The sequence below is a fragment of the Podarcis muralis genome, chromosome 3 (assembly GCF_964188315.1).
Source record: "Podarcis muralis chromosome 3, rPodMur119.hap1.1, whole genome shotgun sequence".
In the NCBI taxonomy this organism is placed as follows: Eukaryota; Metazoa; Chordata; class Lepidosauria; order Squamata; family Lacertidae; genus Podarcis; species Podarcis muralis.
The window spans coordinates 111,104,724-111,118,496 of record NC_135657.1 but is presented as its reverse complement, the minus strand read 5'-3'; the positions used below and the strand labels follow the sequence as shown (position 1 = coordinate 111,118,496).

The 13,773-nt window shown below is 44.5% G+C and overlaps 1 protein-coding gene across 2 annotated transcripts in view; it reads right to left on the bottom strand.

Moving 5' to 3' along the window:
* Nucleotides 1-13,773, bottom strand: part of GABRP (gamma-aminobutyric acid type A receptor subunit pi) — a 42,733-nt gene that overhangs the window by 25,095 nt on the left and 3,865 nt on the right. The window contains exons 1-3 of one of the 2 annotated variants that reach the window (XM_028722179.2): nucleotides 6,148-6,347; nucleotides 5,956-6,045; nucleotides 115-220 (exon numbers count right to left, since the gene is read on the bottom strand). In XM_028722179.2, coding sequence (XP_028578012.2) covers nucleotides 115-170 — 56 coding nt within the window. In that variant the 5' untranslated portion in view covers nucleotides 171-220; nucleotides 5,956-6,045; nucleotides 6,148-6,347. Of the gene's footprint in view, nucleotides 1-114; nucleotides 221-5,955; nucleotides 6,046-6,147; nucleotides 6,348-13,773 lie in introns of those variants that run through there. The other variant, XM_077926478.1, reaches the window with a different exon arrangement.

The following is a 13,773-nucleotide window of genomic DNA, read 5'->3' as shown; positions in this document are numbered from 1 at the left end:
TCTGGATGCTTCTGTACTGGAGAACCTTCCCATCCTAGCCCAAGGAGCCAAGCCTTATTTTCTTGCATAAACGGATTAGCTGTGCGGCAGATATTCTTAAATATTTCAGCTTACCCTTCACACAAAAGAAAAAGACAGACATGGATGGAGAAGTAACAACTGCAGCCCATTTGTGAAGATTATTTTCACCACTGGCTAAGATGGCTCACTTGTCAGTGATCTGCAAAGTAAAGCAGATAAGTATTTCACCTGTATAAGCAGGGATGAATCAATCAGTATATTTTCATATCAGCGTCACATGATCACTCACATATCTGTTTCAGCCCATTTCTGCACCAACCAGCAATTTTTTTTTAAGCCCACACAAAAGTTCACATTTAAATGTGTATTTAAAAATTTATTTTAAATTCATCTTCTTTTTTTAAAAAAAAATAACAAATAACAAAGTGCCTAGATCTATATCAGACCATTTAGGAGATGCGAAAGAGAGAGAGTCCACACATTAGCTCTGGAGGTGCAAATCACGTCAAGTCAATAGGTGTTGGAATTCAAAAAGCTCAGATTCCTCAAGCAAACCTCTAGATGCCCAATTTTGTCTCATAAAACAAACCACCCTAAAAAAATTAATACACACAAACAGTTTTTTAAAAAAACACCCTGTTTACAGTCATATATTAAGGTTCTGAATATTGTTAGGAGACCCCTCACAGAGCTACAATTCCCAACAAACTACAATTCCCAGAATTCTTTGGGGAAAGCCATGACTATTAACATGATTTTATATCTCCTCGCAGACACAGATAGGTATGTGACCTGGCGTGTAGCACTCTTTGCAACTGCCGCTAGGAAAACTAGAGCAAATTATATAGCCAAGGTAGCCACCAGCTGTAAAAGAGATGAATTTATTTGACCCTATCTATATCAGGCTATGTTCTAGCTTTGTCAGCAAACTCCGAGCATAATTGCACACTGTATTAATTGACATTATTTTTTGATATATTAGTGGCCATGTGATGATTTTAGCTTATGAATTTTATTGTTTAATGTCTTGATTTGTATATTGGGGTGTAGTGGTACCTCTGGTTAAGTACTTAATTGGTTCCGGAGGTCTGTTCTTAACCTGGAACTGTTCTTAACCTGAAGCACCACTTTAGCTAATGGGGCCTCCCACTGCGCAGCCGGAGCACGATTTCTGTTCTTATCCTGAAGCAAAGTTCTTAACCGGAAGCACTATTTCTGGGTTAGCGGAGTCTGTAACCTGAAGCGTATGTAACCCGAGGTACCACTGTACTTTTATAGCTCTGTTTAGAGTACGCAATGTTTTGATAATATAAATGTTTTAAGTCTTTTGTATCAATCCAGTATATTTTCTTTTAATTGTTGAATGATTCTGTGTGCATTGCGGCAGCCTTTGGCTATGTGCAATAAAACTGACTGACTGACTGACTGGCCACGACTATTAAAATGATATAAGAGTGCTTTACATATATGGAATGGATGCTGTTGGCATCTAGCTGTCTTGAGAGACAATGGAGTGCACCTCCAGGGGTGAAGTCAAAACACTGTGCTAGCAGCTCCCTGGGGTGCAAGCCTGAGCAGTGTGTATGGTGCTCCTGGGCTGCCTAGATGACAAGCCCCCCCCCCCCAACCTCTGGTCCAAAAAAACCAGAGCAATACATTTGGCACCAGCTTGGCTGCAGGAGTTGCAGGAAGGAGGTGTAAAAATAACACCATCCATTCAGTCTCAATTTGTGTAGGGTTGACTCCTTAGCCCAGGGGTCAGCAAACTTTTTCAGCAGGGGGCCGGTCCACTGTCCCTCAGACCTTGTGGGGGGCTGGACTACATTTGGGGGGGGGGGATGAACGAATTCCTATACCCCACAAATAATATTTTTAAATAAAAGCACACATTCTACTCATGTGAAAACACCAGGCAGGCCCCACAAATAACCCAGAGATGCATTTGAAATAAAAAGACACATTCTACTCATGTAAAAACATGCTGATTCCCAGATCGTCCACAGGCCAGATTTAGAAGGCGATTGGGCCAGATCCGGCCCCCGGGCCTTAAGTTTGCCTACCCACGCCTTAGCCTATTCTTCTCCTGAACGGATGTAACACCTGTCCAAACAGAGGAACATAATATGACTCACTAAATAGGCTTATAATACTTATTCAATACTTGGAAGCAAGTATTGGTGTCGCCATACTGCATTGCTTCATTCTGATGGGTATGGTTGTTTGGAAGGGAAGTGGGAATGTGCTATATTTTGAAGTGCTTTCGCTGACTTTCCTGGGAGTGGGCATGCCGCTGGCTTCAAAGCCTGAAGTTACACAGGGCTGTGCTCACCAAAGCATGAACTGGCGGGGCAGTTAGCTTTCATCTAACGCCACCATTCTGTGCTGCCCGCTGTATTATTGCTCACCAAAGCCAAACAATGAACGGCATTCGCTCAGTTGAAACACTCTCAGTGGTGCTCAAAATGTGTGCTGGGGAGCTCTGGGGTTCCTTAGAAGCTCAAGACTTCTTCCATAAGAAGATGTTTAATGATAGACACGCTCGCCTGAAAGACACCCCTGTTATGTACTGAGGTTCTCACCCTGGGCCAGCAGGGGGAATACTGTAGATAGTTTTCACTGAGGTCCACATATGCAAATAAGGGATTGAAAGTGACGTTCAGTGATGGGACAGTTACAGAAAGTGGTTACTGTTGCGTCCTAGTGGAGCTCTATATAAGCAGGCTGGCTGAACCCTTCAGTTCAGTTCTGTTCTGGCCTGTGAATAAACAAGAGCTGTTTCAAGAATCTCTGTGTCATCCGATATGTTCACCACAACTTAACAACCCTTGTCCTTGCAAACTCATTGAAAGCATATTGAACGTGTTTTAAGTTCATGTAGGATGACACTGACATCAAGCAGGCTTGTTTTCAGTAAAGACGTGGACTGAAGCTAAGCAGTACAGTGATACCTCGGGTTAAGTACTTAATTCGTTCCAGAGGTCCGTTCTTAACCTGAAACTGTTCTTAACCTGAAGCACTGCTTTAGCTAATGGGGCCTCCTGCTGCCGCCACGCCGCCGGAGCAGAATTTCTGTTCTCATCCTGAAGCAAAGTTCTTAACCCAAGGTACTATTTCTGGGTTAGTGGAGTCTGTAACCTGAAGCATATGTAACCCGAGGTACCACTGTATCCCGATCAGGGGTCAGCAAACTTTTTCAGCAGGGGACTGGTCCACTGTCCTTCAGACCTTGTGGGGGGCCGGACTAAATTTTTTTTGGAGGGGAATGAACGAATTCCTATGCCCCACAAATAACCCAGAGATGCATTTGAAATAAAAGCACACATTCCACTCGTGTAAAAACATGCTGATTCCTGGACCGTCCGTGGGCTGGATTTAGAAGGCGATTGGGCCGGATCTGGCCCCCAGGCCTTAGTTTGCCTACCCATGGTCTGGATGTATGATTATCTGGGAATCCCATATATGCCAACTTGGGGTTCATGATGGAAGAATATGACATCAGATCTCCTTCTCCAACACTGGACACCCAATATATCCTAAGGCCCTGGAACTCCATTCTAGAGGCCATTGGATTGCAGTCTAAGGCTGCTTCCAGATTGCTGTTATTTCATGGGTGGGAATCAACTGCCTACTGGCAAATTTGGGGTGTGCATTTGAAGGGGAAGCTGACAACCTGGACCCATGTCAGTATAGATTCAGGTCCCACATCTGGAACAGAAACTGCTGTGTCCATTCCAGTGGAGAATCTCCACCAAGGTGTGACCCTCCAGATTCTTTAGGAGCTCTCAATCAGTTGCATTCGGAACCAACAGTCGTGGTTTACTTCTGAGCCAGCCAGAGGCGGCGGCCAGGAGCGTGGTGTTACATTGGCTTTGTTCCCACTTGGCGGAGAGACTGAATAAGATTTCTTCTCCACCCCGTGGAACTTGTTCTGCGGGATTCTATAAAGCTGAGGTGCATCTACCCTGTTCTACCTCAAAGACCACCTGATTTTAGGCTGCATTTTTCTCTTCACGTATATTGCTTTTATATTGTACACCACTCAGAGATTTCTGGGAAAATATCAAGCACTTTCTTTCCTTTAAAGAAAATAAAATGTTTAGCTTTGAGAAACCACTGGGAGCAGTTGTGCAAACAAAAAACAAAACCAAAAACCCCCGCTGAGTTTCATTGTCATCAATACACCTATGCGGAGATGCCCTGTGAAATAAGTCTGCTGGACATCATTGTAAAGTTAAAGGGACCCCTGACCATTAGGTCCAGTCCTGACCGACTCTGGGGTTGCAGCGCTTATCTTGCTTTATTGGCCAAGGGAGCCGGCGTACAGCTTCCGGGTCATGTGGCCAGCATGACTAAGCCGCTTCTGGCTAACCAGAGCAGCACACGGAAATGCTGTTTACCTTCCTGCCAGAGCGGTATCTATTTGCACTTTGACGTGCTTTCGAACTGCTAGGTTGGCAGGAGCAGGGACCGAACAACTGGAGCTCACCCCTTCGCGGGGATTCAAACTGCTGACCTTCTGATCGGCAAGTCCTAGGCTCTGTGGTTTAACCCACAGCGCCACCCGCATCCTTTTACAGAAGGATCATTAACGGAGATGACCTCACTGCTTTCAGTTCTGGTCAAGTCTTTTAAAATTACATCTTAACCCGGGGGTCAGCAAACTTTTTTAGCCGAGGGCCAGTCCACCGTTCCTCAGACCATGTGGTGGGCCAGACTATATTTTGAAGGGGGGGGGGGGAATGAATGAATTCCTATGCCCCACAAATATCCCAGAGATGCATTTTAAGGTCGAATATGTGGAATTAGCAAAACTGACCCATAAGATCCGCAATCAGGAGGAAACAAAGTACCAAAAATAATGGAGCAAATTCAAGGACTATATAAGTGAGAACTGTAGAAATTTGAAGATGTTAGCAGGACTGAAATAAATCTTATGACATGGTCTAGATATTACTAAGGAACTGTAGATTGGAGATTGGATTAAGAAAACCTGCGGAAGGGAAGGAGGGAAGTCAACGCTCTACGGAGCACAAAGAAAGACAGATGTAAAAATATATGAAATATTTGTGTATTTTGTTTGTGTGTGTGTATTTGAAATGAAAATCTAATAAAAAGCATATATATATTTTTTTAAAAAAAGATGCATTTTAAATAAAAGGACACATTCTACTCATGTAAAAACACTAGACAGGCCCCACGAATAACCCAGATGTGCATTTTAAATAAAAGGACACATTCTACTCATGCAAAAACACGCTGATTCCCAGACCGTCTGTGGGCCAGATTGAGAAGGCGATTGGGCCGTATCCAGCCCCCGGGCGATAGGTTACCTACCCCTGCCTTAACCAGTCAGCTTTGGCATGAGTCAAATGCCAACTGAACTCTGGTCTTCTCTCTTTCATGTCCCCTTTAACTCACATCTTCTGCAAAGCAGGGGATCTGTGGCAGTGAAAAATAATGCCCAGATGGGGAAACCATCATGAAAAATACCAACCTATCCATCCCTAGCCATGATGAATCTGTAATAACAAAAATGTGATCTCATCTTGAATCAAGGCACAGATGACAAAGATTCCTCATTGGGCCAGCATTAGACACCAGGAACGGAATCAGAGCTCAGCGCCAAAACATCTGAAGACAACATTCACCTTACCTCCATCACCACATTGGATTTCCCTGCTCTGTGTACCTTCCAGGATCCCAGCTGCACCCCTCCCATTCAGCTAACAAGAAGGAGGAACTACGGCACACTATAAAAATTTAATTCAGAACATTGTGCCCATGGATGGCCGTTCAAGAAATGGCCATTAAGCTGCCCTTCATGGTATATCTCGCTCCCTGCCCCAACCCCAACCCCACAAAAACAGTATGCCTCTATTAAACTACCAAAGAAAAGACGAGGAGGAGGAAAAGGGATTGTCAGCATTTACTTACATTTAGTATATTATCTGTCACAAAATGACCAGTGCTGGCTCCCGGTTTTGTTGGCACGAAACCAAAGTGGCAGACACTAACAGTTGAAGCCTGTGCGTGCAAATAAGTGAAAGTTAGAAGCTGTATAAGTCGATCCACTTGTCAAGGTGTTACACAAGCCGAGTTCCCTCGATGAAAGTCTGAGAGACTCACCGTTGGGAGTCAACGTTCATTCAGCTGCAACTAATAATCCTGCCTGAGATCAATCATGCTGGGCGTCTGTTCCTTGGGCTGTGATTTTTCACTCAGTCAAGCGAACGTGTTTTCTCAGCTGACCTCTGCAGGTAGAAATCCCCTCTCCTCCCACGGACACAAACTGCAGGTAAATCCTCCGTGGACTTTCCCAGGACTTTACCTGTAATGTGATTTGCATGGCCCGTCCCCCTCAGCCGTTGTCCCAACCCAACCCATGCCATCATTTATGTTCCAGCATTTTCAGTGAGTCCATTTTTCCACAGTTAGATCATCACAAACTGTACCTACTGCATGCACACAGATGTAAGTTCCATTTAAGTTACGTTCCGAGGCATGGAAATGGCCCTTCTCTCATATATATATATATATGAAAAACTGGTAGAGATGTAATAAAAGATGTGGCTGATTAATCAAAACAACATGGTTCCCACCAGGATGCAGGCCCCAGAGAATAAGGGACATAAGTGAAAAAAGATATAAATGCAGTCTTTTGTCCCAAATAAATATTTATGCCTCCTCATTAATGATTTTAATTCTTTCTTTTTTGTGCATTCATCCTCACTTAACTGGTTTCAACAAGCTGAATTTTATTGTTTCGGAACCTGGAAGTGCAATCAATTAATCAATTAATAAGTTGCCTCTCAAAATAATTTATTTAATTTTATAAAATCACAACCTATATCAATTGCATCATTACAGCACACTCTCTTTTGCAGTGGGGTTTACATTAAATGTACAATTTCTAATGAAAGAATGACTTGCTAAAAACAACAACACAACTTACAATTCCTATACAATGGTACCTCAGGTTAAGTACTTAATTCATTCTGGAGGTCCGTACTTAACCTGAAACTGTTCTTAACCTGAAGCACCACTTTAACTAATGGGGCCTCCTGCTGCTGCCGCACTGCCGGAGCCCGGTTTCTGTTCTCATCCTGAAGCAAAGTTCTTAACCTGAAGCACTATTTCTGGGTTAGCGGAGTCTGTAATCTGAAGCGTATGTAACCTGAAGCGTATGTAACCCGAGGTACCACTGTAAGTTGGAACAAAGGGTGGTCAAAAGTGTTACGTTGTGGGTGAACATATCAGACGACACAGCGATTCTTCAAACAGCTCTTGTTTATTCACAGGCCAGAACAGAACTGAACTGAAGGGTTCGGCCAGCCTGCTTATATAGAGCTCCAGTATAGTGCAACTGTAACAATTTTCTTTAACTATCCAGTCACTGAACGTCACTTTCAATCCCTTATTTGCATATGTGGACCTGAGTGAAAACTATCTACAGTATCCCCCTGATGGCCCACAGTGAGAACTTCAGTACAGAATAAAAGGTGTTCTTTTGCCATTTGCATGGAAAATTGAAATATTACTAGTCTTGCACCGTACATACTGAAAATATGTCAGGGAGGGGCACAAGAAAGTTAAGGATCTTGCAATGGAGAAGGAGAAGCTGGAGATCTACTTCAATAAACAACTAATCAAGGGTGATTCTAGTCTGTTGCTGTTTTGGGGTCAGATTCAATCACACACCAGCAAATTCAGGCTGTGTCCATAGCTTTTGAAAAGGGAAGGGTTGGTTCATGCTGCCTGCTAACAAGATGAACATGGAGTGAAAATATTTTTGGAGCTTCAAAACAATTGACTCGGGGGCGAAAGCTAGGAAACTTAGACATGACCTAAGTCAAATATTTTGTCTCGAATCTTCGTTGAAACTCATTGTTTAAGAAATGCTAACATGCAGATGATAAATCTGGACTTTAGACAGTTCATTATTTAAGAGTGATGAGCCAAGACTTTTTAAAACCAAAAGATGATTGCTGCTGACCTGTATGAGTTTAAGAGAATGTACCGAGGGGATATAAGAGTCAGTTCAAAGAAAACATAATCATGGCATTTCTTCCCTGCTTTGGGGTAAATGCATAAAGATCCTTTGGGTAAGTCATTTTAAAGGAAGGGGTGCTTAGAAAGCTTACTTAGAAATCTTCTGAAATGTGCTTATTAGTACAACCAATTTTATGCTTTTTTTGTCTGTCTTCTATGCTCTCATACCATATCTTGTCATCTTCTAAATGCTGTTTGGTATTTTAAAGTAAACTTAAAAGTAAACTACTGTATTTTAAAAAACCTTTCTCAAGCAATTGGGTTCGTATTTAATGCTTGGATGATATTTGTCAGACATTGTGCAGGTGTACATTTTTTATAGTTCATTTCATACATTCTGGTTAACACAAGAAACTCTGGCTTCGCTCAGCTACTGGGGTGTGTGAACTTTATAGGCAGTTTCTTACTGATCATATGCTGGTTTTGACCTACAAAGTCCTACATGCCTTAGGACCATGTTATTTAAAAGACCGCGTTCTCCCATACAAACCTACCCAGGTTCCTTGGGAGAGACCCTTCCGCCTATAATGCCAACATGTTTGGTGGGAACTCCAGAGATCAGGGGCCTTCTCACAAGCTCTGGAACTCCACGCTAAGGGAGACAGACATTGGTAGGGTGATCTCTGATGACGTTTCAAAGACAGGGTGCCACCAATGAAAAGACCCTGTCTCAGGACACCACTTTCCTCAGCTTCAGAACACCACTTTCCTCAGCTTCAACAGCCAAAGGACAAAGAAGGGTCCCTGAGGAAAATCCTAGTTCCTAGACATGTTCATCCAGGAACAAGTGGACCTCGACTGAGACCTGCGGTCCCTGGATTCCGTGAATTACGAATCGGAAATTGTTGGTAAGAAGCAATGTACAGTCAGTGGCAGAGGAAGCTGCTTGGGCGCCTGGGGTGGCGTGCCCAGGGGTGGGGCAAGCCACGAGGCTTCCGGAGTCTGCCTGCCTCCTCTCACTCAGCCGCCCTACAGCTGGGGCGGAGGCAGCGGGCGGACCGTTTGGGCAGCACAAAGCCTGCGTGCGCTCAAGCCACCGTGTGTCAAGTGTGTGTGCAGGAGCCAGGCCCTGTGACCAATAGGACTTTGCATGACTGGGGCCTTTCTAAGTTTGTTCTGAAGAGGCAAGGCGCAGCCGCACAGGTGAGGCCAATTGGTAACTCACTGCACCTGGTGGCAAGAGCCAGGAAGGGATATAAGGTCAGCATTTCCCTTTGGCTCTTTGCCACAGCAACACACTTCCTGCATTGCTGCGTTTGGTTTCTTGCTTCCTGATCCTTGAACCTCGACTTCTTGACTCCTTACTTCCTGATCCTCAGACCCTTGGCTCCTTGCTTCTTGATCCTCGGACCCCTGACTTCATGACTCCTTGTTTCTTGACCCTCAGACCCCTGACTTCGTGACGCCTTGCTTCTTGATCCTCAGACCCCTGACTTCGTGACTCCTTGCTTCTTGATCTTCAGACTCCTGACTTCGTGACTCCTTGCTTCTTGATCCTCGGACCCCTGACTTCGTGGCTCCTTGCTTCTTGATCCTCGGACACCTGACTTCGTGGCTCCTTGCTTCTTGATCCTGGGACCCCTGACTTTGTGACTCCTTGCTTCTTGATCCTGGGACCCCTGACTTCGTGGCTCCTTGCTTCTTGATCCTCGGACCCCTGACTTCGTGGCTCCTTGCTTCTTGATCCTCGGACACCTGACTTCGTGGCTCCTTGCTTCTTGATCCTGGGACCCCTGACTTCGTGACTCCTTGCTTCTTGATCCTCGGACACCTGACTTCGTGACTCCTTGCTTCCTGACCCTCGGACCCCTGACTTCGAGACTCCTTGCTTCTTGATCCTCGGACCCCTGATTTTGTGACTCCCTGCTTCTTGATCCTCGGACCCTTGACTTCGTGACTCCTTGCTTCTTGATCCTCGGACCCCTGACTTCGTGACTCCTTGCTTCCTGACCCTCGGACCCCTGACTTCGAGACTCCTTGCTTCTTGATCCTCGGACCCCTGACTTCGTGGCTCCTTACTTCTTGATCCTCGGACCCTTGACTTCGTGACTCCTGGCTCTCTGACCCTTGGACTCTTGGCTTCCTTGCTTCTGGACTCCCATTCCTGCTCCTATCCCGCCATCTTGCCCCCGGTCCCAATGTCCCCAGCCCGGACCGATTGCCCGTGAACTGGACCATTACACCATGTCTCACCCAGGAGAGATATGTGGCTCGGGCACACTGCAGGCCCCGTGGTGAGTGCCACCCAGCATTTTGTCACCCCCTCAGTGGTGACACCTGGGGCGACCCACACCCACCCCACCCCCCTTCCTCCACCCCTACGGACAGTCTTCTAGTTATTCTAAATAGTAACATTATGCAACAAGGCCGTATGTGGGATGTGTAGCTCAAATAAGGACCAGACAGCTGTCTTAAGTTGATGGGGATTTCTCTGCAGGTAAAATGAGAGGATGTGAACTCCAAATGTAACAGTCTTGTTGTAATATTACAGCATCTAGCTGTCCCCACCCCCGTATCACAACAGGGGGCAAAACTGCCAGCTCAGAACATGTTGATCAATTAGTTAGAAGCACACTGTTTATTTTCTCTAACTACACTTTGTCCCGCAAGAGCACTTTCCTCCTAGAACAGAAGCTACTCCCACACTTTCGGCTACAGGCTGCAGTGAAACTCAGCCTCTTGCCAACATCCATCAGTTCTCTGGGTTCTTCTATTGTTTGCCCTTGTGAGCATAGTTAGTGCATCCCAGCGTAAAACCAGTTCAAGCCAGAGGATGATCTGCAGCTGAAATTCAAAGTGAGATATGGGGTGCCTTCTCTGAAACCTTGCAGGATGTTTTGAAGGCCTCAGAGGAGTCAGTGTGATTTTTATTTTTTGCAAGTAAAAGCCAGACATGCCAGACCATGTACTACACGCCGTTGTGCCATTCTTGTTTTCAGTGGGGATTTTAAGGAAAAGTGCCCAGGGGGAAGCTGGAATCACTGGGGGCATGGCAGAGGTTGCTTAATCCCTTCCCTGCTAGGGAAGAAATAAAGACCTTGTTTTCTATCCCCACCTGCAGCCCTGGTTATTCATTTATTTATGACCTGGTGGCCTAAGTAACAAGGACTCGAAGGCTTGACTTTACCAGTTTTCTGTACACCTGTATGGAATATTCATGCTGGCATGCAGTTGGGTTTTCCAAATTAATTTTACATTAAGAAAACCAGTTGAAAGGCTTTCTGGGAAACAATATATAATGAGTTAAAGAAAATGTTTAAAAACACTTTTGTTTAAAAAAAAGCCAGAAGCCTTCTTACTGGGTATAGTAGGCGAAGAAATACCAAGAAATGATAAAAGATTGTTTGTGTATGCAACAACAACGGCAAAAACCCTTTTAGCCCCAAAATGGATACAACAAGAAGTACCAACGAAAGAAGAGTGGCAGATGAAAATGATGGACTTTGTAGAGCTGGCTAAGCTGATGGGAAAAATCTGCAACCAGCATGTTTTGCTAAGGTAGAGTACAAGTTTCCTAAAGGCAGTCTGTCAATGCACTTGACAAGAATGTGTGTAATCTGTAGCAAATCAGTAAAACTTTACAGAGCACGGTGTGTGTGTGTGTGTGTGTGTGTGTGTGTGTAGACAATTGTTCTTCTCACTCAACAGGGCAGCCACAGCAAGAGCGGCAAACAGAAATAAGCAAAGTGTGACAGTTACAAAAAAAATTAAAAATAGCCCAACCAAAGACGGTAATAAGAGTCCAGTATTTCATAGGGTGAAGCAACATTGGCAGACGCACGGTGTACCGTTTCTTACAAAACATGTCTCTCTTGATTTCAAGAATTTCTTAAAGGGAGTGTGCAGGAAGGTTAAAGAATTTTAGAAAGAATTACTAATGAGATTGCAAAACTTTAATTACAGGGTGCTTTAAATCCTTCCGAAGATTACGTATGGCAATTTTTCTATGTAGCAGATGTTTCAGGAGAATAAATTAAGTGGGAAAATGCAATCCGTATCAGTTTTTCTTCGAAATGGAAAAAGCTTAGATATACTTGCGTTTGTCAAAACGCAATAATGGTATTTGCATTGTCAGCCTTGCTGAGCAAGGGTTAATGACTTATAGGGTGTGCAGAGCACATTGCTTCCTTTAGGTAGCATTGCCTTCCTATGTACAAATATGAGTGAGGCATTAACCTTAAGTGAAATCGGACCAGTGTTTGCCTTATCTTAGTGGTATCATATGCCATGGGTTTTTCTTTGGTGATTAATCATAGCCAAGTAAGATTGATTTCCATAAACACGGTTTTAACAGTGAGTCCGTAAGTGACTGTGGAGGCCAATTCTGGATCCACACGTCCTTCTACAGTGGGGACATATGTTTCCAGCCAGGAATTGATCATGGTGAGGGTTTGCCAAGCGTGCCTTCCTCTTAGCACATTTCTCCCTTTTGTCCTGAGTTCAAGTGTCTTCAAAGCCCATGGCACCTTTGGTAAAGGCTGTTCTCCAACTGGAGTGCTTAGAGGCCAGTGTTTCCCAGTTGTCAGTGTTTATACTACATTTTTTTTAGATTTGCCTTGAGAGAGTCTTTAAACCTCTTTTGTTGACCACCAGTATTACCCTTTCCATTTTTAAGTTTGGAATAGAGTAGTTGCTTTGGAAGACGATAATCAGGCATCCGAACAACATGACCACTCCAACAAAGTTGATGTTGAAGAATCATTGCTTCGACATTGGTGATCTTTGCTTCTTCCAGTTCACTGGCATTAGTTCACCTGCCTTCCCAAGGGATGTGTAGAATTTTTCAGAGACACCATTGATGGAATCTTTCAAGGAGTTGGAGATGGCGTTTATAAGTGGTCCACATTTCACAAGCATATGGTAAGGTTGTTAGTACATGGGTAAGATTATATTAGAGGGGTTTACAATGTAATGACACTGAATTTTGTATTTCCTGGCTCAGAAATACAAAACTTGGCAGCTGGTAATGCTCACCTCAAATACAAGACAAAGGTTGACCCTGTGAGGTGCTTGGCTTTTCCTTCTAGTGCTGAGCAACTACATATTGCCCTATAAGAAAATTCGCCTGCAAGGTGAGTCACATCAGGACCAGCCCATTCAGACGGTAGACTGAAACAGTCGCCTCGGGTGGTGGAACCTCATGGGGTGGTGTCTCCATGAGCACCTTAACAGACCCTGCTGTCGCCATGCAACCCCAGTAAACAAGGGATTGGAGAGGCATGCTAGGGTTTGGGGACTGGTTGACTAATATGGGACTTGGGAAAACTGTTCTTCAATTATTTGGTTCCTAGATCACATGGGTGGGGAACCAAAAACATGGGGGACAAATATGGACCTCCATAGCTATCTGAATTCCTGGGATTCTCCCTAAGCAACGCTCTATTCCCCAGGTTACACCCACCAGCAGCCATGTTCTGGACTCTCCTCAAGTGCTTTTGTGTCCTTCAACTGCCTCTTGCTTGCTCAGATAAAGAATAGAGAAGTAGAGGGTGTTTGTGTGTAGGAACCTCTGATTTTTCATGGCTCAATGTAGCTTACTATACAATGTTCTTCCCACTGTTGTCTCTGGCCCTCCTCTATCTGACTGGTTTCATGCTGCCCCTTGGCACTTGGGCTGTGAGGTTTTGCAGTCTCTTGACCTCCTATGCTGTTCAACGTCAACACAAAATCACTGGGAAAGGAATGTACCCTAACAGTACTTCA